At 41.8% G+C, this 27,489-nt stretch overlaps 1 protein-coding gene across 1 annotated transcript in view; it reads left to right on the top strand.

Annotated features, from left to right (window-relative positions):
* Positions 1-3,007: 3,007 nt before the first annotated feature.
* Positions 3,008-27,489, top strand: part of LOC311236837 (SH3 domain-binding protein 4-A-like) — a gene marked incomplete at both ends in the record, with an annotated part of 45,473 nt that continues 20,991 nt past the window's right edge. The window contains 2 exons of the mRNA XM_084324620.1: positions 3,008-3,131; positions 6,913-9,281. Coding sequence (XP_084180746.1) covers positions 3,008-3,131; positions 6,913-9,281 — 2,493 coding nt within the window. The remainder of the gene's footprint in view (positions 3,132-6,912; positions 9,282-27,489) is intronic.

The raw sequence follows: 27,489 nt of genomic DNA, 5'->3' as shown, positions 1-27,489 counted from the left end.
GGTACTTCTACAACGTATGTAGAATCTCATCTTGGATGGAGTTGTAGTAGCATGGCATTGCATCTCAGTCATCTCTGCACTGGTTGTAGCATGAGGTCTCTTAGTTATTGGACCTTTTGGTGGCAACACACTGGGCAACCTTTTGGGCAACATTGTCTTGAACACATTGTACATTTGCATGGCAACCTCTTGTTGCACAGATTAATTATATTGTAAATTTTACCCCCTGTCTCATTTAATTTACAAAATGTACTAAAGTGAAAATGTTTTGCCCCATTTCTCGTCAATGCTTGGAGGCAAAACTCAAAATACATATTTTAGGGAGACTTCAGGGACATTCTGCGTGATTTTTTTTCGTAGCCGCAGTTTGAGAAGACGCTCTCTGATTGGCTAGCCCGCGTACAGCGAAGACCCTCTCTGATTGGTTTAGCTCCGAAGGGCTCTGGGATAGAAATGTCCGCCTTGTACATATATATTCTCTGCTTCGAAGTAGTTATGCTTTGGCCCAAGCATAACCCACTTCGAAAGAGGGCCTAAGCATAACCAGTTCGAAGCAGAGGATATATATGTACAAGGCGGAAGAGCCCTTCGGAGCTAAACCAATCAGAGAGGGTCTTCGCTGTACGCGGGCTAGCCAATCAGAGAGCGTCTTCCTAAACTGCGGCTACGAAAACAAATCACGCGGACATTCTGGTTGAGTCATGTGACTATAGGGAGACTTCTGGTTGAGTCATGTGACTATAAGGAGGCTTCAGGGACATTCTGGTTTAGTCATGTGACTATAGGGACATTCTGGTTCAGTCATGTGACTATAGGGACATTCTGGTTCAGTCATGTGACTATAGGGACATTCTGGTTCAGTCATGTGACTATAGGCCACACGGACAGGCTGTTGGACGTTGCCTGGAGACTTACAGTAGTCTACAGTTCCAAACACGTCTTTTTTAGTGCAGAAAGATGAACGGTGTCTTCTTCCACCATTTTGGTAATTCTACCACTGGGTGTTCTTTGTACCAACGACCACCAGCGGTTTGCAGTGGAAACAGCCGTCCTGTCATATTTAGCATATAGCTGATTAAAGGAACATGCCAACATTTTGGGACATTTGCTTACAGTCTTCTCCATGAATGGAAGCGGACAGTGCCGGTTAGCCTATAGGCATTGTCCAACTAACACCTCTCCCGAAGGCTAACCGGCACTGTCCGCTTCCATTCATTGTGCTAAGCTAGGCTAACGTGCAGCCAGATCGCTTTCTCCTGAACGAGAGGAAACTGGTATCTATCTTATTGTCTCTCTCTGGAGAAGACGATAAGCTAATTTCCCAAAATGTTGGCGTGTTCCTTTAAGGACTCGTGTGAGTTCTTCCCTTGAAGTGTTATTATTACATCAACATATGCATTTCAATCTGGAGACTACTGTATGTGAAACCACATTGTGTGTGCATCCCAAACCTCCATCGTTGTTTAGAAAATAACAAGTCTCTATCGACACCTCCAGTTGGTGGATCAATTCTCAAGCCAGACGGCTGGCCCTGCCCTCCATAATTGGCTGGCACAGTGTCTTCTCTGCATTCGTTTAGCTTACCCTTACTGCTGCGTAATGTAAACACTTTATTCCCCGGGCTTATTGCTCAGCCAAAAGAAATAGTGGACAATTGCATTTTAATTAACGGGTGCATGTTGTGCGTGGGTTGATTATGTCCTATGTTTATATAGGTATTTTACCAATGTGTTATATAATTAATGTCAAAATTGGAATTGGTTTGAGCGGCTAGATTTACAGGTATAACGTCAAAATAAGAAATCTGTAAACTTTTTACAAGCAGTTTCAGATGATCTTTCTTTACTTCATTATAAGTTCATTTTGGTCTTGACTGGCACTCATTCCATCCTTCCAATCACAGGTTTGCAGTATTTAAATCAGCCTCCGGACAGTGTCTGCAATCAGGAGTCATTATTGTGACTCTCTGCGTGTGACATTTTATTCTTCAAAAGCATTCAAGAAATGTCATCAACCCTTTCACTGCCACTCTACCAACGGGTTAACCCTTTCACTGCGACACTACAGAAGGATAACCCTTTCACTGCCACACGACAAAGGGTTAACTCTATTTGGTTGAAAACCAGCATGGAGCACGTTATTGTAGACTTAATACATTTGAAAACAAATTATAAGATATTTCTTTATTGATCCCCTTGGGGGAAATTCGGGCATCATAGCAGCATGGGGGAGGGTACAGGTATGGGCAGGGTAATAGAAGAAAGACATAAATATGGACAATAAAATTTGATCTGAATATAGAAATATGAGAAAAATAAACATTGTAAACAGTATAATAAACACAAAAGGATCTGTACCCTAACTGGCATGACATACGTCATTATGTTGTAGTCCGTGCAGGTTTTGGTGGTTAAGAGTCAGACACACACTTAGTAGTCAGACATCCCTCATAGTTCTGCAGCTGCTAGCAACAGTCCATGTCCACGGTTGATGGCCGGTTGCATGGACTGGCGGAGACAGCTTGACATGCGTGATTGAGGGTAGTCAGACAGGCAGGGGTCATACACAGAGTGGGTTCTCACACAAGGCAAGGGCAGTAAGCACACAGCAGGGTCCTCCTTCCCGATCATACACAGCGTGCAGTGTCATTTCAGTAAAAGCCAAGGTGGAATAATTTTTTAATATAATAATAATCAGTTGTGCAATAGTACATTTTGGTGAGTTGTTTCTATACAATTCACTTATATGACATTTAGGTACAATTCATTGGTTCATTATTCATTAGTGCTAAACTAGGCTAGATTGCAGCCGGATAGCTTTCTACTGAACGCGCAGCGAGGAAATTGGTATCTATCTTCTTGTCCGACACTGATGGTAAGCGCGTTTCCTATAATGCGTTGACGTGTTCCTGTTGAATAGACTACATTATCATCTCTGTTTTGTCTCTCATGTCCAGATCTGATGGAAAACCGCCAATGACTCAACACCACCGTAACAAGCACAGGCCATGGCTGCCCATAGAATCATCAGAGTGACCAACAACAACCCGGTTCTCCCGCGCTGCAGGTCAGAGGGAACGCTCGTTGACCTGGGTGAAGGGGTCTCTGAGGCCAGTCTCACAGATGTCAAAGGTCAGTGTTCTGTTTCAGTCACAGCTGTGCTCTAAGACCAGGCATGCACTGGTGCCGAATGCTGGCGGGCGCACCGACACACAGGGCTAAAATAGGATTTCGGAACGCCAGAGTTCCATAAGTGCTTCCGTGACGTCCATGTGAGGAGTCCCACAATGCAACACGGCTGGCTGTAATGTGGATGCCTTCTAGCTATTACTGTCCCGTTGTTGTGGTTCATTCTAACTAATGTAAGAGATAGGTCCAATTTAGTCTATGTCTGATAGGTTCAATTCATTCTATGACTGAACATATACAGTACATGGAGGCTTAGCCTGAGTTTTCATGTCATTTTGATTGCAATGAACCTTTAAGATGCCGTATCAGGGTGTACCGGGAGTGGGGTCTTCAACGGATTGGAGCCAACTCCATAAAACATGTCCAGAGACACACACATGACACCTATAGCAACATGATTATGATTGGATCTTTGTTTAACCAGTAGGTAGGTTGGTATTTTTCCAGAAGGAGCCCCATATATGGCATGAAAAAGAGCATTAGCGAAGCAGAGATTCAGCCAGTCCGGGCTGTCTCAGGTGTTTTCTTCAAAAGAACTTCAAGAGTACTTTGATTCCGTTTGAGTTTGAATATTTTAGTTACAACACTTGTCTTTTGGCAACACGAACATCAGTACAGCACCGGCAACTAACGGTAGCACAGCTACCTAGCAGCTTCCCAGGCGATGTGACAGTACTTACGTCATCATTTTGTTTGTTGGTGGCTTTTAGCTGCTTGATACACAATTATGCAATGAAACGCTCAAATATGTGTGGTTCACGCTCAGACTATTGAGACACTAGGGCTACGTTCACACTGTAAGCCTTAATGCTTCATTCAGATTTAAGGCTCAGATCTGATTATTTAGTTTGGCTGTTCACATTATTAAAAAAATTGGCCAATAGCAGATTCCAGTGTGAACTAGAGCTGTGAATCTTCACTGGCCTCACGATTCGATTCTACGATGCATCTCGATGCATCTCGATGCAGCTCAATAATATATTACATCCTCAATTTTATAATCTATATTACTGCACATGGCAACTTTTTCATCAATTAATACAAGCAATTAATCTTAAATTAATTAATTTAATTCTTAATTCAGAATGTCAAAATAAATGTCTTTACTAGTGTTGCATGATACAGATACTAGAAAGGTATCTCAGCTAATATCCTATGCTATGATGCTTCAATACAAAAAGATATTTCTAAATTATATCAAAACCTAATATCAATGAACCCCAACGAACCCCAACAAAGTTGAAGTGGGAGGCTGAGCTCCAACAGGAGATCTCACAAGAGGAGTGGTTCAATGTTTGTACTGAAGCACATAAGGTGACTAATTCTAATTCTAATTCTAAGTCATTAGTAGGTTTTTCAAGACCCCCTTATTCTCAAGACTCCCACAAGCGAATGCTGGAGGGGATGTGGTGAACAAATAGGTAACCATACACACATTTTCTGGACATGCCCAAAATTATGTCACTTCTGGGATGATGTATTCAGGGATGTAAAAAAAGTATTCGACATGGACATCCCACAAGATTTCAAAACTGCCATCCTCGGAGTCATACCGGAGGGCATTGAGGGAAGGAAAAGTGTGTATCTTCTTCAAATACTGTTAACTGCTGCCAAGAAAATGATTACAATTAATTGGTTGAAGCCCAGTCCCCCAACACATAACCTGGCTAAACAAAGTTAAAGAAATTCAGGACATGGAGAGGATGACTCATCTGATCAGGTTGCAAGGTGAACAGTTCGATAGAAAGTGGGCTTGTATAGAGCGTATAGGGCTATAAAGGCACTGTATTATTTTTATTTTCATCTTATTATTTTCTATCTTATTTTCCATTTTATTGTCATTTTCTTTTTTAAATAGTTTGATGTGATCTGAGCTTCGAGCCTTCCTATAGGGTGGTTATGACATCATGGACCGACACATGGGTTTAAAACCAGGAAGGAAATGGGGAATGACAGATTGGTTCCATGAGGAAGTTTCACGCCAATGACAAGGTTGACTGAGGTTCCTACTGTACTACACCCAGAGAAGAGAGGTTGACATGTAGTATATTCTGGTTTACCTGTTTTATTTATTTATTTTATAAAAAAATTTGAACTGATCCACATGCGCAAAATGAACAATAGCGAAGATGGTCGTAAACATGGAGGACGCTAAAGTCACAGTTTCCAGAGTGACATAAAAGTTGCATGAATTCTGATATTCAGACTGAGGTCGCATTTAAAAAAGTCTGATCTGATTTAGGACCACATATGAAAGTGGTCTAAATCAGAATTGAAAAGATCCCATGTGATTTGTGCTGTTCACACTGTCACGAAAAGAAACAGATCTGAGTCACATATGAGAAGGATACACATATGATTCTGGCCCTTTTGCCTACAGTGTGAAATTGAATGTAGCCTATTGTAGGTGTTACTGAGACTGGAGGGTGATGTGGCTCAACCGTGGCTAGAAGGCATCTACGTTACAGCCGGCGATGCTCTGTGCACGTTGCATTTTGAACTCCTCACGTCATAGGTGTAGTTTTATCAAGTCAAGTCAAGTCAAGTACATTTTATTTGTATAGCACATTTTAAACAACAGCAGTTGACAAAGTGCTGAACAGTTTGCATAAAAATCAAGGTACTATAATTAAAAACCATGTCAAGCAATTTAAAACATAAATTGCATTAAAACTAAGCAGATAACTCAAGGGATTTAAAAAGCCAGGCTGAAACTATGTGTTTTAGCAGTGATTTAAAAGTGGCAAGTGACTGGGCAGACCTAATATTTACAGGTAAGCTGTTCCAGAGGCGCGGGGCAGCCACAGAAAAGGCTCGATCGCCTCTGGTTTTTAGCCTTGCTCTGAGGACATCCAGGAGCATTTGGTTTGAGGACCTCAGAGCTCTGGACGGGATGTGGACATGTAGGAGATCTGTGAGGTAGGGAGGGGCAAGGCCATTTAGGACTGGACCGGAAGCCAGTGAACTAGTGAAGGGCGGATAGGACAGGTGTGATGTGTTCACACTTACGTCGTGTCGCAGCATTTTGCATTATCGTATTTATATAGGGACATGTATCTACCAAACAAAGCCACATAACCACGAATTGTCCCTACCGGAAAAAAAACATTGCCGTCTTGCAAAGCAGAGCCTTTTTATCTGTTGCAAATCCCCTTTTGGAAATTATGTAAAAAAAACTCTTTAAAGGGGACATGTCATGTTAAATGGGTTTTGCTTAGTCTTTGTATGGATTTTAGTCTGACATGTTATTTAGGCGCTGGGGGAAAATAACATACTTGTTATGAATGATAGCATGTACAATAATGCTGTATATACTGTATTACATATATATTCTTACCATGTATATCTGTATGTACATACCTGCATATAATCCTTCTATAATAATATATATATAATATAATAATTTATTTTACTTGCATATAACCCATATAACTCTGTATGATAGCATGCACAAGAATGCTGTATATACCGTATATCTATATATGTTGATTCTTACCATATATATATAATATACACGTATTTCTGTACATACCTGCTGCATTTAATAATTTGTATATATCTGTAGATACTATATCTATCTGTACCCTTACTGACCTTCTTAGCAAAAAAAAACATTTTAACAAACATGTTCCACAGATTCAAGAAAGACATATAAAATAGTTGAAAAGATACATTATGTTCCCTTTGATTTGTTTGCTAAAACATACCTCTTGTGTTCTTCCAGTGCCTTCTCCCAGTGCCTTAAGGCTGGACACCACCACCTCCTATGGAGCCGCACAGGAAGTGGTTGCCATAAAAGATTACTGTCCCAGCAGCTTCACCACCCTGAAGTTCTCTAAAGGCGACCGCCTCTACGTGCTGGACACCTCAGGCGGGGAGTGGTGGTACGCCCACAACAACACAGAGATGGGCTACATCCCCTCGGCCTATGTTCAACCAGTCAACTTCAGGAACTCTTCGCTCAGCGACAGCGGGATGATTGACAATCTGGGGTCTGAGTGTAATGACGAGGGGGCCAAAGAATATGGCGTCCTGGGGGAATGGACAGGGCTGTCCCTTACACCCACTTTACCGTACCACAACAACCCCTTCTCCTTGAACCCCTTTGTCAATGGTTGTGGTCCACTGGACCAGAACTGTAAGGGAAGTGGTGTAAGGAACTCGACAGACCTTCTTGTCTTTGACGCACTGGGATCCCCCTCCTCCGGCCCTAACTCCAACTCTAGTACAATCATCAACAACAGGGTCGGCAGCTGCAGTGTTTTCGATGCGATGTCCCCCTCCAGCCCAAACCTAGACATTTTACAGACCCTCCACAGGGATAACCCATTTCTTAGGAGTAAACGCTCCTACAGTCTTTCAGAACTTTCCATCCTGCAGGCTCAGTCCAACCCCACCTTGCCCTCATCTGGATTTTTCACTGGCCTTAAGGCTCCTTCTCCGGAGCAGTTCCAGAGCAGGGAAGACTTCAGGACTGCGTGGTTGAACCACCGTAAGTTGGCCAGGTCTTGCCATGACCTGGACTCCCTGGGACAAAGCCCTGGTTGGGGCCAGACGCAGCCAGTGGAGACCAACATTGTATGTAAGCTGGACAGCAATGGAGGCGCTGTCCAGCTTCCGGACACCCACATCAGTGTCCACATCCCAGAGGGCCACGTGGCTAATGGAGACACCCAGCAGATTTCCATGAAAGCTTTGCTGGACCCTCCTTTGGAACTCAACAATGACCACTGCTCTACTGTTAGCCCCGTGGTGGAGATCAAACTCAGCAATATGGAGACCAAGTCCTTCATCACACTGGAGATGAAGGTCTCTGTGACTGTGAAGAGGGAGAGCAGTCATGTCGCCGGCGTGCTTTGTGTTCGGAGTGACTGCAAGGAAGGTCCCTACACGCCCGTCCCCAATGCCTACATTTACAAAGATGTGGTCCAGGTACAGCTGGATAATCTGGAGCCTTGCATGTATGTGGCGGTCGTTGTACAGGCACAGTATATCAGCCACAACACCACTGTGTGGGACCACGTTCAGAAGAACGTGACCTTGGGAGTTTACGGACCTAAGCACATCCACCCGTCGTTCAAGACGGTCATCGCAATGTTTGGGCATGACTGCGCCCCCAAGACGCTGCTGGTGAACGAGGTGGGTCGGCAGGCAAGCTCCACCCCGCCGGTGGCCCTGCAGTTGTGGGGAAAGCACCAGTTTGTGCTCGGCTACCCGCAGGACCTCCAGGTGGGCTTGTACTCCAACATGTCCAACTACGACGTGAAGGCCAACGAGGGAGCCAGAGTTATCCGGGGCTTCCAGGTCAAACTCGGTAAGGTCAGTAGGCTCTTGTACATGATCACGTCGCACAACCCAGATGCCATCTCAGATTTCACTCTCAGGGTTCAAGTCAAAGACGCCCTCGACTGTATACTTGCGCAGTTCTGCGTTCAAACGCCGCAACCGCCTCCGAAGAGTGGATCACGGATAACAGGACAAAGGAGGTTCCTCAAAAAGAAGGAGGTGGATAAGATTGTTCTCTCGCCTCTGGCCATTACCTCCAAATACCCACAGTTTCAGGACCGGTGCATCACCAATCTAAAGTTCGGCAAGTTGATCAAAACGGTGATCAGGCAACACAAGAGCACGTACTTGTTGGAATACAAGAAGGGAGACATAATTGCTTTGCTGAGCGAAGAGAAAATTAAACTGCGAGGGCAATTGTGGACCAAAGAGTGGTACATTGGATACTATCAGGGAAAGACGGGCCTTGTTCATGCCAAGAATGTTCTAGTTTTGGGGAAGGTCAAGCCCATATATTGGTGTGGGCCGGATCTGACCACCACCATGCTGCTGGAGCAGGTCCTGAAGCCTTGCAAATTTCTCACTTACATCTATGCCTCTGTGAGGACTGTTCTGATGGAGAACGTGGGGAACTGGCGAGCTTTCGCAGACGCCCTAGGTTACGGGAATTTGCCACTCAATTATTTTTGTCGGACCGAGCTGGACAACGAGCCGGAGAGGGTGGCGTCGGTTCTGGAGAAACTCAAGGAGGAGTGTACAAACACGGAGAACAAGGAGAGGAAGTCCTTTCAGAGGGAACTCATGATGGTAAGTGTACAGTATTTTGTTTGTGTGTGTGTGTGTGTGTGTGTGTGTGTGTGTGTGTGTGTGTGTGTGTGTGTGTGTGTGTCAATGTGTGTGTATGTTTTTGTGTGTGTGTTCTTGTGATTATCAGTGATTGATTATATGTTAGTACATTTTAAGGGCCACTAGGCCTCAACAATGCTGATTTATTTTGCACATTATCTCATACACATTCAGAAGCACTACACAATTTTGCATACATTAACCCCCTGAAGAGTGCCGCGCCCATGTGACACTAGACATGTTTTTCAAAACATTAAATATATTTGGAACCGTTTATGATAAATAATTGTTTTAAATTGTATCCGAATCGGGAAATTCTCCTCTCTCTGTCTAAATAGCATATCGCCAATGGAAATTCTAGAAATGGTCACGTCAGAGTCAGAGATGTATTTGCCATGTATGGACGAATCCACATTGGAATACAGGTACAGAGCAATACAGGAACAGAGCAGAAACAGTACAAAGAAACACAGACAAGAAAAGCCCAGACAGTATAAATGGACAAATGCTAAGGTTAAGATCAATATCCCCTAAAGTGCATATCATAGTAAAGTGCATAATGCATAGAGGCACAATTTACAGTAAAAGTATATATAACCAAAGTGCATATTGCACAGACACACAAAACAGCACTTCCACAACCTGACTAGTAAACACACCAAATAAAAAAAAATTAATAAATTAAATAACATACAAATCTAGCATTTGGTCTTTGAGTTATTCAAGCTGCACACAGCACTGGGGAAGAAACTCTTAGTAAACCGAGAGGTAGAGCATGTGATAGAGCGGTAGCGTCTGCCCGAGGGGAAGGGGAAAAGAGGCCTGCGGCTGGGTGACCAGAGGGGTCGTTGATAATGCCAGAGGCACGGGAAAGCAGCCTGGCACCATAGATCTCTTCTAGAGCTGGCAGACTAACCCTGATTGTCTTGCGTGCGAGACGCACAATTCTGTTCAGAGATTTCTTCTCCTGATCTGTAATGTTATGTTACCAAACCATACAGTACAGGAGGAAGTAAGAAAGAATGCTCTCAATCACACAGCGATAGATGTTATGTAGAATCCCCCTGTTATTAGTGAACTCTTTCAGTTTCCTAAGACGTCGTCTGGACTTTTTAACAATGGTGCCGGTATTGGAGTGCCAGCTCAGGTCATTTTAAATAGTGACCCCAATACATTTAAAACGGCTCACCATCTCCACCGCTGAGCCATTTATGGTAATGGGGAGATGGGATACCTTGCTACATCTAAAATCAATGACTAGCTCCTTCATTTTGGAAGCATTCAGGGTGAGGTTATTGGTCTCACTCCACCTAACTAGGTTCTGCACCTCTGATCTGTAAAGTGACTCATCATTTGAGTTTATACGCCCAATGACAGTATAGTATCATCACCAGCATACTTTATCATCAGATTGTTATCATAGGAAGCAGTACAGTCATGAGTGCAGAGAAAGAACAGGCTAAGAATATAGCCTTGTGGAGAACCAGTACTTAAAACAATTTCATTAGACATATTGTTTCCAATCCGGACTCTTTGAGGTCTCAAAATTAAAAAGCTAAAGATCCATTCACAGACAGCGTCACATAGACCCAGACACTGACTTTGTGGATCAGATTAGATGGAATAAGCGTATTAAAAGCAGAGCTATAATCGATAAAAAGCATTCTAACATAGGAGTTAGTGGGCTGGGAGGACAGACAGACACGCACTGCTCACGCATAACAGAGGATAGAGAGAGGAGCTTCCCCCTGGTTTTATAATAAAATGGCATAAATAAATGAAAATAGGTGTAATGTTCAACATGGAGGTTGAGGACGATCCAGATCATATAAATGAAAGAATGCTGGGACAGTGATGATGACAATTTGAACCTATGGTTTGAAGTAGCCTACTCTTGTATCAATTGATCTGAAAACGATATCATTTATTGTGCAGCTTCCTGTTGATGATGTGTAACTATTTGGATACGATGCAGGGAGGTATATTGTTAGGAGCCCACAACAGAAAAGGAGGAGAGCTACTCTATATGATGGAGCTTGGCCTTTTTGTGTGTGTGTGTGTGTGTGTGTGTGTGTGTGTGTGTGTGTGTGTGTGTGTGTGTGTGTGTGTGTGTGTGTGTGTGTGTGTGTGTGTGTGTGTGTGTGTGTGTGTGTGTGTGTGTGTGTGTGTGTGTGTGTGTGTGTGTGTGTGTGTGTGTGTGTGTGTGTGTGTGTGTGTGTGTGTGTGTGTGTGTGTGTGTGTGTGTGTGTGTGTGTGTGTGTGTGTGTGTGTGTGTGTGTGTGTGTGTGTGTGTGTGTGTGTGTGTGTGTGTGGCGTGCGTGCGTGCGTGCGTGCGTGCGTGCGTGCGTGCGTGCGTGTGTGCAGGTAGATATTGGTCCATAAAATGAAGGTACCAAAATGTATATATTTTCACATTGTCTGCTAAAAAACGCCCCCGAACCATGTCCAAAATGTCTGTCACTCACTGATGAAAAGGTTTATTAATTTGCACCAAATTTCACATGGAGGTTCAAAACACCTACTTAGAACTTTCCATGTTGAAAAAACAATAATTCCCAGGTAAACTAAGGAGTTATTCAACAAAACAAAAGGGGCGGGATTCACAAAGAATGGATTGTACGGTGCTAATTGCACCCTTACTTACAATTCATTATGAATTGAAAATGGGGGACCCTGATGTAAACAAGACGAAAGTCTTTCTCTGGTGTGCATCCCCTTCTGTTAATAAAATTTTCATTCAATCAATCACTGCACAGGTGATTGATTGAATGAAAATTGTAACAGATTGCAGAATGGGTACAATACAGTACGGCTCAATACACACAATTGTTAAGGGGATGCAGACCAGAGAAAGACTTTCGTCTTGTTTACATCAGGGTCCCCCATTTTCAATTCATAATGAATTGTAAGTAAGGGTGCAATTTTCACTGGGTGTTTTTTTGTTTTCAAAAAGAAAATGTGTATTCTGCTCACACAAAGATAATGTATGATGGTGACTTTACAAGTCAAGTACACTGCGCCATAAATAAAGTGTACCGTTCCCCTGAATCATAAAAGGTATAACAACACTTGATATAGACTCAAAGAATAAGCTTAGTATTGGCAAAAATATAACACTATGTTCAGTGTAGGCTATGTAGGCTTTAGAGGGTTAATTTTAGTTGTGCAGTTATTGAGAGTACATTTATTTGAATGTGGCACTGGCCACCAGTGATATCATTGGAGATGTTGAATCATTGTGTCGTTACAGCACCATGAAAGTATGGTAGATGAAAGAATAGCAATGCCTTGTCTTACAGGGAACTGCTGCCTTATCGTTTCACTGAGCTGTGAGTGTGCGAATGCAAATGCACTGTGTGCTAAGATTTTGCCGTCTCTTATGTTTTAAGGCCTATTCTCCCGACAGTCGCATGCCATAACACTATTTTCTGAGAAATCCTGCATCAAACATCTTTTCCGCAACCATTAGTGTTGTGAGAGAAATATTTAGCTTATATTCTTTTTCTAAAGTAGTAAAAACATCCTGTAGCATAAAACCTAGCATGTGTCTCAGATGACCTGGCTCCCCCCCCCCCCCCCCGACAGCTGAAAAGAGAATAGTGTTTACATTTTCCAAACAACTCTAAATAAATAATTTCTCTTGTCAAGCTGTGGTGCAGCAGTGACTCACTATAGAAAGCAGGACATCCGACATCTGTAAGACTCAATCGTAACGTGTCCCCATTCTGTCCCCGTCAGATGAATGAACGGCATCCTTTTGACGAATGTGGGTCCTTGCACTCTGTGACTCGGTCCCACGCACGCGGTAGACAACAACTCGCCTTATGGCCTCAGGGGTGTCTTTGAAGGGCGAGTCTCGTGACGAGCAGGGGAGAAGAGGCTCAGAGAGAGAGAGAGAGATAGAACAGCACAAAGCTGAGGCTTCACGGCCATCTGTGGTCCCGGCAGATCAAGCGGACGTAGGATGAAGGACGAAGGATGAAGGATCCCTCAGCTGCCTTTGTTTTTGTTCTCCGTGACTTTGCTTGAGACTCTGTGGTCTCAAGATGTCCCCCTCACTTGAGCACCCGTGGCTGTATTTATTGACTTAAAAAAAAGTGTTACACTTACTCCACACACCAATTCTCCCCCTTATACTGTGAGGCTATAAGCCGTGTGGCCTGAGCGACAATCTGCAATAGATCAGTTAGTGCTATTCTCGGGTACTTAATGGAAATAAATCCCCTGAATCCATATTTTTCTCTGGAAGAAACCAAGGTCACAGCAGGGCTGCCTTGTTGTTAATTGATTTGTGTTCTGTGTACTCTCCGTTCTCCTTTGCTGTCTTTTTGTCCCTCAGAACAAGGACATTTAGCTCAGGTAATTACCTCACGTCTTCTCTGTTGTTGGTGTCTTCTATGCCAGCGTTTGTTTTGAGTTTGGAAGTGGAATTGGACTTTGTTCAGACAGTTAAACAACAGATCTGCCTCTATGCCACTAATTAGACCTCCCCTTGATTTGCAGAAAATATGTCTTGTGTGTTTCCCATGATGCTTTGCAAGCTGCAGGGCAGGCTCAGTGAACGCTGCTAGACGATAGGACCAAGGTCCAGTGAGTCATTATGGGAATTAGCCGTCTTATATAACTGTTACTTATTAATACATACCAAAGTTGAGCACTTCAGTCAAACAGCCTACATACATTGTTTTATATTTCTTTTTATAAAAAAAATCCATCCATAAGATATTAGAACTATGGCTGTGTTATTTGTTAGTTATGGGGTTGATAAACAATTATAATGTCCTCAAGGACACACAGTGTTAGACTGTGGATGCGAAGCATTCATAGTGACATAATTAATTGTATTTATTTATACATTTATTTATTTATTTATTTATTTATTTATTTATTTATTTATTTATTTATTTATTTATTTATTTATTTATTTATTTATTTATTTATTTATTTATTTATTTATTTATTTATTTATTTATTTATTTATTTATTTATTTATTTATTTATTTATTTATTTATTTATTTATTTATTTATTTACCTTTATTTAACCAGGTAGATCAATTAAGAACAAGTTCTTATTTACAATGAAGGCCTGGCGAGAGGACAAATGGACCTCTCGAAGGGTAACATTACAAGGTATGTAATACATGAATCAGAACAAACTAATTACAGTTAAAAGGCTGGGTCACAGTTGCAGGTGTGTGTAAACAACTCTGCAATAGAGTCCTTAAAAGTAGTGAGGGGGGATACATTTGTTCATTTTCAAAGTCTTTTGCATCTCGTTCTAACTGCTGGGAGCAGCAGATTGGAAGGATGACGCTGTGAAGGTCATCTGTCGAGGTGTCCGTGGGGTTTATGCCGTGGTCGATCTGACTTCCCCTAACAGTCTTTTTGTAGATTTAGATTCAGATTAAAAATGTATTGTCATTATACAGCACAAGTACAGTACAACAAAAAGAGGTTTGGCATCCAACCAGAATGCAAATGTAACAGTAAAGGGCAATAGTACAATAATACAGTATTAATATGTACAGTGATACAGGTTTAAAGACACTATGGTAGTAAGTCATACTGGCCGGCAGTTTAACTAGTAAGATTAGGTAAGGGATATGTACAGATATAGATATAGTATCTATAGATATAGGTATGTGGATATATTCAGTAAGAATATATATATATATGGTATGGTACATACAGCATTATTGTACATGCTATCATACAGAGTAATATATACTTATACTTACTATATACCATACATCATGCGCAGGAGTGTGTTATAGGAATTAGATCATGCCTAGGGGTGGTTGTTAGGCCCGACTCGCAGCGGAGGGTCGTTAGACCCCCCTAGGCATGATCTAATTCCTATAACTTATTATGTATTGTTTTTACTTTTTTTTAACTGTGTTAATAAATAAATACAAAATACAAATACAAATACAACAATTGTGTGTATTGAGCTGTACTGTATTGTACCCATTCTGCAATCTCTTAATACAATTTCAATCAATCAATCAATCAATCAATCAATCAATCAATCAATCAATCAATCAAATAACAACCGGTAACTTCACTGTGCTTCTTAAACAAGATGTAGCAGTACTGTCTATCTGTATGTCATGTATGTCATATATGTTATGATGCATTGAAAATGGGGGACCCTGATGTAAACAAGACGAAAGTCTTTCTCTGGTCTGCATCCCCTTAACAATTGTGTGTATTGAGCTGTACTACCACCCCTGCAGGTCTTATATAACAAGAGGTGCAAATCCAGAGCCTGCAGAATAATGAAAGACTCTCACCACCCCAACAACAGCCTGTTCAAGCTGCTGCGGTCAGGCAAACACCTGCGCACACCAGTAACTAGGACAGAGAGACTTCGGCTCAGCTTCTTCCCCCATGCCATCAGAGTCTTGAACACTGAACTCGCCACACACAAGCACACATGAGCACACACACAAACACACATACTGTATACGCTCACACACAAACAGTCACTTTAGCATGAACATACACACACACACATGCTGCACACGCTCACACTCAACGATCACTTTACACAATGAAAAGGTCACTTTAAAAAAAGAACGGGAGTGGTTCTTGTATAGTATATAGATGGATATAGCAAGATAGCATAAGGATATATAGTATAACTGTAGATTGTATAGTATAGTAGTGTACATAAGACCCAGTGCCTCATCCGTAGCTAACATTGTATTGCACTATCGCAGGACCTTAGCATGCCTTTTACCATCCTCTTTGTAAACTTTATGTACATTATACCTGTTATGTCTTATTCTTATTACTTGTATTATTGCACAATCGCTACGGGCATGACCACCCGCATTTCACTGTATGCTTTTATGCCGTGACAAATAAAACTTTTGACTTGAGTATCTGAAGAAGACTAGAATGCTAGTTATGTCAACTATAAAAACACAGCTAAACTGTATCTCAGCACAGCATCAAATAGTGTATTTTTCACATTAGTAAAGCTAGGCTTATTTTTCATACCTGCAGATCTTATTCGGCATTCTCGAACGGCTTCGTATTGTAAATTCGTTGTAGGATTTACGAACTTGAAAAGGCAGTCGTAAGTCGGACAGACCGGTGGTGTGCGCCCGTGTTTTTAACAACTTTCTTTGAGAGAAGTCCTTGGGGATTGTGTCACTTCGATTCTACAGACATCCGTGGAATTAAATAATTTTAATGATAATAAATATGACAATATTTATCATTAACAATTATGTTTTACATATATAGTCATGACTCAACGAACCATGTCCGAAACAAAATCTATAAATTTATAAATTAAATAAAAACTGAACCCAATCGTGTGGATGTAGCTATAGTGGAATATACTATTCATTCATATTCCATATACCTCTTGTTCTCTATGAAATTATTTATTGTTGGTTTTATTTATTTATTACATTGCTTGCGCACATCTAAGAGCCAGTGGAGAAACGGCTTGGTGAGGATGCATAAGGCAGATGTACTCAGCGCATGCACGCACGCGCACGCGCACACACACACACACACAGGCACGTGCACACATAGAGGCCAAGGGGGGCCTGAGCACCTGCCTTTTTGAGCCTCATCAAAAAAGTGCCATTTTTGAAAAAAAAAATAAAAAAAAATGTTTTACCGTTCCGCATATAGACTGCCCTTCCAACTGAAAAATGTCAGGATATAATCAAAATATTAGGTAAAGAGAGAGATGCCCCATATTCCATTGCAGTTTGCACGGCCTCCTCAGCGTGCCTCTCCGTGGACCTATATATTTTATGCATAGCGTGGGTGGTGATGATGATGATGATAGAAACCGCTGTTGAATGCTGGTATTACACTCATTGAGGGACACGAAGAAGTCAAGTCCGATGGGATTTGGGAATCTCAAATACAAATCGGGATTGGAATAAAAAATGCATTTATATTAAACAATACAGAATATACAGCACTTCTTGGGGTCTGTAGGGTAAGCACTTATTCCCTCCCCCCTGAACATTTATGGAGATGTGTGGGCCTTTTAAGTCAGTGATAAAAGTGTCTTTCAAGGATAAGTGAGCTCCTGCACTGATTATTATAGTTCAATATTCAATATTTGATCACCAAAAACCCCCAAAAAGCATAAAAAGGGGGCTCCCCGCCCGGAAAGGGCCCTTGAAAATCGCCCACGCGCGCTACGTGCGCTCGGTTTATATATACACACACAAGTATAGTGCTCTTTTCAGCCTTTGAGCACCTGCCCCTCTAAAGTCCTGTGCACGTCCCTGCCTGCAGGGGTGGTAGTGCAATACCCGTGGTACGCTCGGCTGAGCGCACCACTCTCTGTAGGGCCTTCTTGTCTTGTGCCGTGCTGTTTCCATACCAGGCAGTGATGTTTCCAGTCAAGATGCTCTCTACAGCTCCAGAGAGATGTGGACCCCCAGGTACTTAAAGCTGCTCACCCTGTCCACGGTAGCCCCGTTTATCCTCAGTGGTGTGTGTGTCTCCTGCTGTCCTCTCCTATAATCCACGATCAGCTCCTTGGTTTTACCAATGTTCAGGAGCAGGCTGTTGTTGTGCTTAGTTGTGCTTAGTATCACATAGTTCAATATTCAATATTTGATCACCAAACCCCCCCCAAAAGCATAAAAAGGCCCCTCCCACCCAAAAATGTTCAATGTCCCAATGTTCAGGAGCAGGCTGTTGTTGTGCTTAGTTGTGCTTAGTATCACATAGTTCAATATTCAATATTTGATCACCAAACCCCCCCCCCCAAAAGCATAAAAAGGCCCCTCCCACACAAAAAGGCCCCCCAAAAATAGCACAGGCCCAGTGCCCTTTTCAGCCTTTGAGCACCTGCCCCTCTAAAGTCCTGTGCACGTCCCTGCGTCCTACGCCAACTACACTGGCTTCCCATTAAACACAGCATAGACTACAAGATCCTCCTCCATACATTCAAGGCCATCCACAACTTCGCCCCTCCATACCTGTCCGACCTCCTCCACATCAACATTCCCACCCAGTCCCTCAGGTCTGCCTCCTCCATCAACCTGACCGTCCCCCCAGACCGTCTGTCCCCATGGGGTCAAGAGCCTTCAGCCTTTTAATTGTTGTACGGCGACCTTGAGTGTCTTGAAAGGCGCCTTATAAATAAAATGTATTATTATTATTATTATTATTATTATTATTATAAAGACATATGGTCAGGCACTCTACTACTGGCCCCTGAGCAGCTAACACTGGAGCGGTTAAAGCTGAGGTGCCTTGCTCAAGGGCACAGCTAGAAGGCACGTGCACACATAGAGCCCAATGGGTGCACAAGCACCTGCCCTTTTGTGCCTCATAAAAAAGTGCCCTTTTTATGCCAATTATTTTTACCATATTTTCTTTTTTACCTCCATATAGAGAGAGTGATCTGCAATCTGCTTGGGTTGGGGGTGCAATTCCTAACAGGCTCAACCATATGGATAAAAGTTCCCATATTATGTGCAAACTAAAAACAGATATTACATTACATTACACAAACTACAAACAGATATTACATTACATTACACAAACTACAAACAGATATTACATTACATTACACAAACTAAAAACAGATATTACATTACATTACACAAACTAATGCACCACCTTTGGCTGATAGTTCAGTTCAGTAATTTTTTATTTCGGGCTTTCGACACATAACAACGGTCATTCCATAAATCACCACACTTTTACCAGCTGCTATTGCAATCAATGACAAATATATCAATTGTCCGAAAAGGGCTGAAGGGAGAAGCACTAGGCTTGTTGGGCCCTACCCCCCTGAAGACCTACGCTTAAAAAGAAATCTTTTTTTTTTACATACATACATAGTAGATACATATAGTCTATATGTATCTACTATGTATGTATGTAAAAAAAAAAGATTTCTTTTTAAGCGTACACATTTCAGTGCACACATATAGTACACATTACAGTACACATTACAGTATAGTATACCTGCAGTATATAATAGTATATATAATAGTATATAGTACATAATAGTGTATACAGCACATATATAATTTGATGTGAGATATAAAGTACATGATATATACAATACAATATAGTACCATAATATAATAGTACATACTGCAAATATAGTTCAATATAATATACAAATGAATTATAATATGATTATATAATGTGATATGATATAGCGCACAATACAGTATCATACGTATTTATTATTATTATTAATTGTTTTAAATATGCCATTAAAGCTCTTCTTCCCTTCTGTAATAGATTTTTTTAGTCTAGATTTGAATTGATTTATGTTTTCACAATATTTTTGTTCATCATGTAGCCCATTCCACAGGGTGGCTCCGTAAGAGGAGATACACATTATTTTCAGGTTGGTTTTCATCACAGGTTTTTTGAAGTTCAATGGTCCTCTGAGGTTGTATCCCCCCTCTTTATCCAGAAATGTGCTTCTTACATTTACCGGTAATTGATTATTTCTTGCTTTGTACATAACTTGCAGAGTTTTAAAGTTTACCATATCAATGAACCTCAAAATGTGTGATTGTAGAAACAGTTTGTGTGTGTGGTCCCGATATCCTGCATTGTTTATTACTCTTATTGCTCTTTTTTGAAGGATAGTCAATGTATTTATGGTTGTTTTGTATGTGTTGCCCCGTACCTCTGTGCAGTAATGCAGGTAAGGCAAGATCACTGCACAGTACAGAGTGTGCAATGAGTTGGGATTGAGTACATGTCTCACCTTACTAATAATTGAGATGCTCTTTGCCATCTTAGCCCTCACATATTCTATATGGGGTTTCCAGCCGAGTTTATTGTCTAAAATCACTCCTAGGAATTTATTTGCATATACTATTTCTATTATATTATTATCTATTATGGCTGATAGTAATTTATTAATTTCTTAGGATTTATTTTGGTCTAATAAATGTTTAAGGTTCTTAGATGGATCCCCTGCTGCCTCCTCCTCCTCTTCCTCCTCCTTCTCATCCTCATCTTCCTCCTCCTACTCTTCCTCCTCTCCCTCTTCCTCCTCCTCCTAATCCTCCTCTTCCTCATCCTCCTCCTCCTGCTCCTAATCCTCCTCTTCCTCCTCCTCCTCCTGCTCATAATCCTCCTCTTCATAATCCTGCTCTTCCTCCTCCTCCTCCTCCTCGTCCTCCTCCTCATCCTCCTCCTCATCCTCATATTCCTAATCCTCCTCATCCTCCTCCTCCTGCTCCTCCTCCTCCTCCTGCTCCTCCTCCTCCTGCTCCTCCTCCTCCTCCTCCTCCTGCTCATCCTCCTCCTGCTCCTCCTCCTCCTGCTCCTCCTCCTCCTCCTGCTCCTCCAGCTCCTCCAGCTCCTCCTCCTCCTAATCCTCCTCCTCCTCCTCCTGCTCCTCCTCCTCCTGCTCCTCCTCATCCTCCTCCTCCTGCTCCTCCTCCTCCTCCTCCTCCTCCTCCTCATCCATCTCTTCCTCCTCCTCCTCCTCTTCCTCCTCCTCCTCATCCTCCTCCTCCTCCTCCTCCCCTCCTCCTCCTCCTCCACGGGGAGCAGCGTACTGGCTCATGTTAGGCAGGCCATGCATTATGCAGCAGCTTAGGCCCCAGCGCTGGGTCTTCATGTCCTCGGCTACAGTCCACTTGTCGCTGCTCTGGTCGTAGCACTCCACGTTGGAGATGGTGCTCAAGTCATCAGTGTAGCCTCCGACCACGAAGAGCAGGTCGTCCAGCACCGCGATGCCAAAGAAGTGGCGGGGGGTGAGCATGTCAGGCAGGGCGCTCCAGGAGTCAGTCAAGGGGCTGTAGGCCTCCGCGCTACGCTGGACGTTAAACCCTCCCACCTGAGGACAGGCCACATGAGAGGAATGTTTTAGTGTGTGGCTCAGGCAGGCAGACACTGTATTAATCCATTTAGGGAAATTAGGGCATCACAGAAGCATTGAAAGTCAAATGATATATCTATACAAATATCTAGTATAAAGCATTTGTCTCTGTGTGCACCTACTGCATAGACATGTCCTCTGTATGCTGCGACTCCCACTCCCGAACGCCTGCTGCTCATGGGGGCGATCGGAGTCCACTGGTCGGTGTCTGGGCTGTAGCACTCAGCTGTGAAGCCACCACAGATGTAAACCTGTAATAAGAAATAATATTCTAATTTAAAGACATTTCTGATTTCTGATCTAACGTTCCTTGTGTTCATCTAGCACCCTGTGTCCCTCAGTTCTACCCACCTTGCCCTGGAGGGCTGCTGCCCCGGCGTGGCTCCTGTGCTCCAGCATGGGTGAGATCACTGTCCACTGGTTGGTTTCAGGCTCGTAGCGTTCGGCGGTGTTCAGCTTCACGTGTCCGTCCTGCCCTCCCATGGCGTAGATACAGCCGTCCAACGCGACCACGCTGAGGTGACTGCGGCGTGAGTGCATGGGAGCCGCCTGCAGCCAGCTGCGAGTGACGGGGTTGAACCTGCGCACACTGTTGAGAACCTTTCTGCGGTCCTTGCCACCGACGCAGTAGACCAGACCGTGGAGATAAGCGGTGCCGTGGTACCACCGGGGACTCTCCCCCTCAACGCTCACGTCCATCCATCCACCGGCTCGGATATCGTAAGCCTCCATGGTCGTGCTGGCGCCACCCCAGCCTCCGATGGCCAATAGGACCTCCTGGGGCAGGCGTGGACGGGTCAGGGGGTTTGGGAGCCTGTAGGAGCCAGTGGGGTTCAGGACGCTGAGGATGAGGGGCCTGCAGTCAGGGCTGTCCCTCACCACAGGGTTGTTCTGGACGTTGCTCCTGAAGTAGTCAGGCCTCATCAAGCCCATGCGAACCTGGGAAGAGACAAGCAGACAGCGGGTACAACTTAGACATCGGTTGTAGACGGTTTCTGTTGCTAGGGAACAGTTTGGACCCAAATGTTTGAGAACCACTGTACTAGGGAACCTAGTGTTGTTTTAATGTAATGCACAGTAATACAATTCGTTTTTTTTTTAATTTTTTATAAATGTTTTTATTTAATTTTCATACATAAAACAGAACATAACAGTACAACAATAATAATAATAATAATAATAATAATAATAATAATAATAATAATAATAATAATAATAATAATAATAATAATAATAATAATAATAATAATAATAATAATGACAACAGCGACAACAACAATAATAACAGTAACATGAATCATAATGACCTTGGCAAGAGACAGACAAAAAAGGAAAAGTTAAATAATAAAAAAATAAATAAAATAAATGTGGCTCAGGCAATAGCAACCATGTTTGCGTATCCATAATACAATTAGTTACCTTGGGCAGCAGCAAAGGGATGTGTGTTTTACGCTCCTCACGGGAGTGGTCGATCCAACGGAGGACGGCCTCGAACACCGTCTCCTCGCTCTTCACATTCAGGTCATCCCTCTCGATGATGTCCACCAGTTGCTGCAGGGACAGCTCCACAAACTCCTGTGAGACGTGCAACATCTCCTCAAAGTGGCACACGATGAAGAGATGGGCCTTGCGCCTCAGGTCAGGGCAGCAGTAGATGTCCGTGAACCTCCAGATGCCGACACAGTTTTCCAGAGACAGCTGGCCCTCTAGGAAGTCAGAGCATGCTCCTACTATGCCAGTGACGCGAAGCTGGTCTGCAGCCACCAGAAGCTCTGCCACGTTCTCTGCTGTCACCAGCACAAAGCGTGTGTAGGAGTACTCTATGATGAGCTGCATCATACCCGGGGACACCCCAGGGATACTGTAGACTGCTTTCTCTGAGTCGCTCCAGCGAGTGAGCTCTGTGGGACGCAGAGTATAGAGATATCTGATGAGTAAACAGTAAGCAACATTCTGTCCTGTGTAGTAATATATTTTCACTGTAGAAGTATAGGGTCTTAGCACAGTAGAAGTATAGTATATGTTTACAGTATAAGTACAGTATATTATATGTTTACAGTCAAAGTACAGTATAATATATGTTTACAGTATAAGTACAGTATCGTATATGTTTACAGTAGAAGTACAGTATATTATATGTTTACAGTAGAAGTGCAGTATAGTATATTTTTACAGTATAAGTACAGTATATTATCTGTTTACAGTAGAAGTGCAGTATAGTATATTTTACAGTAGAAGTGCAGTATAGTATATGTTTACAGTATAAGTACAGTATATTATATGTTTACAGTAGAAGTACAGTATAATATATGTTTACAGTAGAAGTACAGTATAGTATATGTTTACAGTAGAAGTACAGTATAGTATCTGTTTACAGTAGAAGTACAGTATATTATCTGTTTACAGTAGAAGTACAGTATATTATATTTTTACAGTATACGTACAGTATAGTATATTTTTTACAGTAGAAGTACAGTATATTATCTTTTTACAGTATACATACAGTATATTATCTGTTTACAGTAGAAGTACAGTATAGTATATGTTTACAGTAGAAGTACTGTATATTATCTGTGTACAGTAAAAAGTACAGTATGGTATCTGTTTACTAACCAAGCTAACCTGAACCAAGCTAACCTAAACCAAGCTAAGCTGAAGCAAGCTAACCTGAACCAAGCTAAACTGAACCAAGCTAAGCTTAACCAAGCTAACCTGAACCAAGCTAACCTGAACCAAGCTAACCTAAACCAAGCTAACCTGAAACAAGCTAAGCTGAACAAGCTAACCTGAACCAAGCTTACCTGAAATAGTCGCTGCAGTCACACAGGAGGGCCTTGTGGGCATTAAACTCAGTGCTGTTGACTTTAATAACCACATCACAGAGCCTTCCCTCCAGACGCTCATTAAGGATTGTACAGGACATTGTTTCCTTTTCCATGTGGGGATTTTAAATTGTATCTACAGAATATATTCAAGCTTACAGACAAATAGCCAGGAACAACAAGTGAGATCTTCACTTGTCTTCTGAGATCTGAGAATTGTTGAATATATACTCTACACAAATGTTCTAGAATGTTTGATTATGACATCATACTGTGACATCACAAATGTTCTAGAATGTTCTATTATGACATCATACGGTGCCATCACGAATGTTCTAGAATGTTTGATTATGACATCATACTGTGACATCACAAATGTTCTAGAATGTTCTATTATGACATCACAAATGTTCTAGAATGTTCTATTATGACATCATACTGTGACATCCAGTGATGGGAATATTTTTCAGTAACGAGTAAACGGATTACTCTTCCAATCTTAATAACGCTGTTACCGTTACTGCCAAAAAATGCGGTGCGTTACTATGATTGAAGCTGTTTTTTTCAGATCAGACAGATCTCTGCGCTGAGAAGCAATACTTTTTTCCTTGGTTAGTGGGCAGTGCGCGATTGGCTGAGGTTGAGTAAAATGTCATGGTAAGCCAATCAGAGGTAGAGGTGGGCGCGTGTTCGAAATAATCCAGAGTCTGACACACAGCGACAACACAAGCGACTCAGTCAACGACAGACCGCGGTTCTGTGTACGTTTTGATAGTTTGTTTGGCGAGCCCAAATAATCCAAAACTAATCCAACTAACATCACAAGCGAGCAGTCAACGACAGACAGTCCATGAGCATTTTTTGTTCACTCTTGTGTTAGTTGTGTTGCAGCGCAGGGCACTACAGTAGTGGAGGCTACAGCCTTATCAACAGTGCTGCACTTCCTGGTTTAATAGCACAGTCTTCAGGTGCTCAGATATATATATATATGTATGTCATGCATGTCTTAAATGTCACGATTAGATTAGTTTAGATGATTAGATTAGATTCTTATATCTGTATGTTGTGTATGTCATAAATGTCATGAATTGAAAATGAGGGACCCTGATGTAAACAAGACGAAAGTCTCTCTGGGCCCCGTTCCCCGTACCTGGATAACTGAGTTAGCCGGATAATTTCCAGTCTAGTCTGACTTAAGCCGGACCTTCCCATTCCCTGAAGCTCGATTGTCTAAATCACCATGACAACAGATCAAAAAGTTTGAGCCTGGTCGGGAGCAGGGTTGACTTCAGTTAGCTGGATGAACTATGGCCACGCCCCCGCAAATAAATGACAGCTCGCTTCCTGAAATGATTCTCACAGTCTAGATCTGCATTATACCATTCTGAATTATGTTTCTGTGCTTCGTTTTCCTAGAGGGGGCTTTTGAAATGTATAATAATAGAACTAAATGCTGATAATAAATCATATTGAGCCTATAGATTCACTTTGTCCTAAATAAAATAATGCACGTCATATACGGCGCTCGGAGTCGCGATACAAGCTGCATGTGGTTATTTTAATAAGTGTCTATGCGGGGATTGTGGATTTTGTGTGATATTGTAACTGGGATTAAAATGTCTGATGAGATGCGCTGTTTGACGGATTTGAGAAATTGAATGAGCCGTTGACGTCACATTAATGCATTTGAGAATTAAGAGATAAAACTTCATTCAAAAGAAAAGATATTCTAAACACGGGTCTCTCCTCCATTAATGGATACACAATGGATATATCCTGTCTGGCAACCGGGCGACTGGTGTTCGAAATCCCGCGTTTCCAATATAATTTTTTGGAATATAATATTAATGATTATACGCAAAAGTAGCCTAGTTTTAAGTTAAAATATTATAAATCTACATGCATTGAGGATGTCATTCTTTATATAGCTCTCAACGTGCACCAAATTGAATTATTCCTACATTGCAAAAAGAAGGAAAAGACTAGGATTCGAACCCGGGCCGTCTGCGTGAAAGTCAAAAGAAGAAACCGTTACACCACAGTGCAGATAAGTAAAATATCCACCATACATCAATCAATGGGTAAGAGAGCCGTATCCTTATTCTGTATAACAGTTTAACTAATTATTTTCGCTAGCAAGATCTCATTTGATTATCCATTCCATAAACCTACTGCCAGCAGGCAAGTTTAAAGAAATATAATCTGATTGATTGGGGTAATGAGGGACTTAAAATTAGCCTATAGATAACGCATTTAACTTGTCGGCGAGGCGATTGAGCCGTACTGCAATCTGTTAATAAAGTTTTAAATCAATTAATCAATCAATGCCGTTAGAGAATCAGGATCTCTGCTATCGATACGTGCTGGCTTTTCAACTGAAGCGGCCGCACGCACTTATCCTGGGTCTCAAGTCTGGTTTGAGTTAACGAGACTGAATCCACCTTCGAGGAACAGGAAAATCCCGGCTTCAAACATCGGGTTAACTGAATCTGGATAATGGGACTCTTGATCGACTTAGTTGAACCAGGTACGGGGAATAGGGCCCTGGTCTGCATCCCCTTAACAATTGTGTGTATTGAGCTGTACTGTATTAAAATGTTCAATCAATCAGTATATATTTGTTATTTATTTTTGGTATAGTGCTTAACAAGCATAATTTAATGTTGCCCAGTTGTGGCCTGTTGAGGGGCAATACATATCAAAAGTTCCAAAACATCTATTGTGTTTGTATTTGTATGATCCACTATATAAACATAGTAATTATAATATCTACATACATGACATTTGATTGGAGGCTAGTCTCACTTTGTCCCACAGCAACATTAAAATAGTTTAGATTTGTGTATGTTGTTTATGTAAAAATTGTACTTGAAAGTAACACAATAGTTACTTTCTGAAGTAACTAGTTACTTTTATAATTTGTAACTGAGTAAGTAATTTAGTTACTTTTTGGAAGAAGTAACTAGTAACTGTAACTAGTTACTTTTTAAAAGTAACTTGCCCAACACTGGTGACATCACAACGGAACATGTTTGAGTACCATTTGAATAATTTAAATAATATGTTGACATTAAAAAAAGAACAAATAAAATGGAAAAAGAAACTACATAAAACAATGATACACATTATAATAAAATATTTAAGTAAAATGTATAGAAATAAAGAAAAATAAGACAATGAAATAAAGATAATAATTCATTTAAAAGCTATTTTAAAGAGGTAAGTTTTGAGCAGTGCCAACCGAGTCTGCTGTCCTAACAGACTTGGGGTCTGTAGGGTAAGCACTTATTCCCTCCGCCCTGAACATTTATGGAGATGTATGGGCCTTTTAAGTCAGTGGTAAAAGTGTCTTTCAAGGATAAGTGAGCTCCTGCACTGATTATTATAGTTCAATATTCAATATTTGATCACCAAACCCCCCCCAAAAGCATAAAAAGGCCCCTCCCACCCAAAAAGCCCCCCCAAAAATAGCACAGGCCCAGTGCCCTTTTCAGC

The sequence above is a fragment of the Notolepis coatsorum genome (assembly GCF_963971535.1).
Source record: "Notolepis coatsorum genome assembly, chromosome: 1".
Taxonomy (NCBI): domain Eukaryota; kingdom Metazoa; phylum Chordata; class Actinopteri; order Aulopiformes; family Paralepididae; genus Notolepis; species Notolepis coatsorum.
Note: the sequence above shows the minus strand (reverse complement) of the source record. Positions and strands in the feature narration are given on the sequence as shown.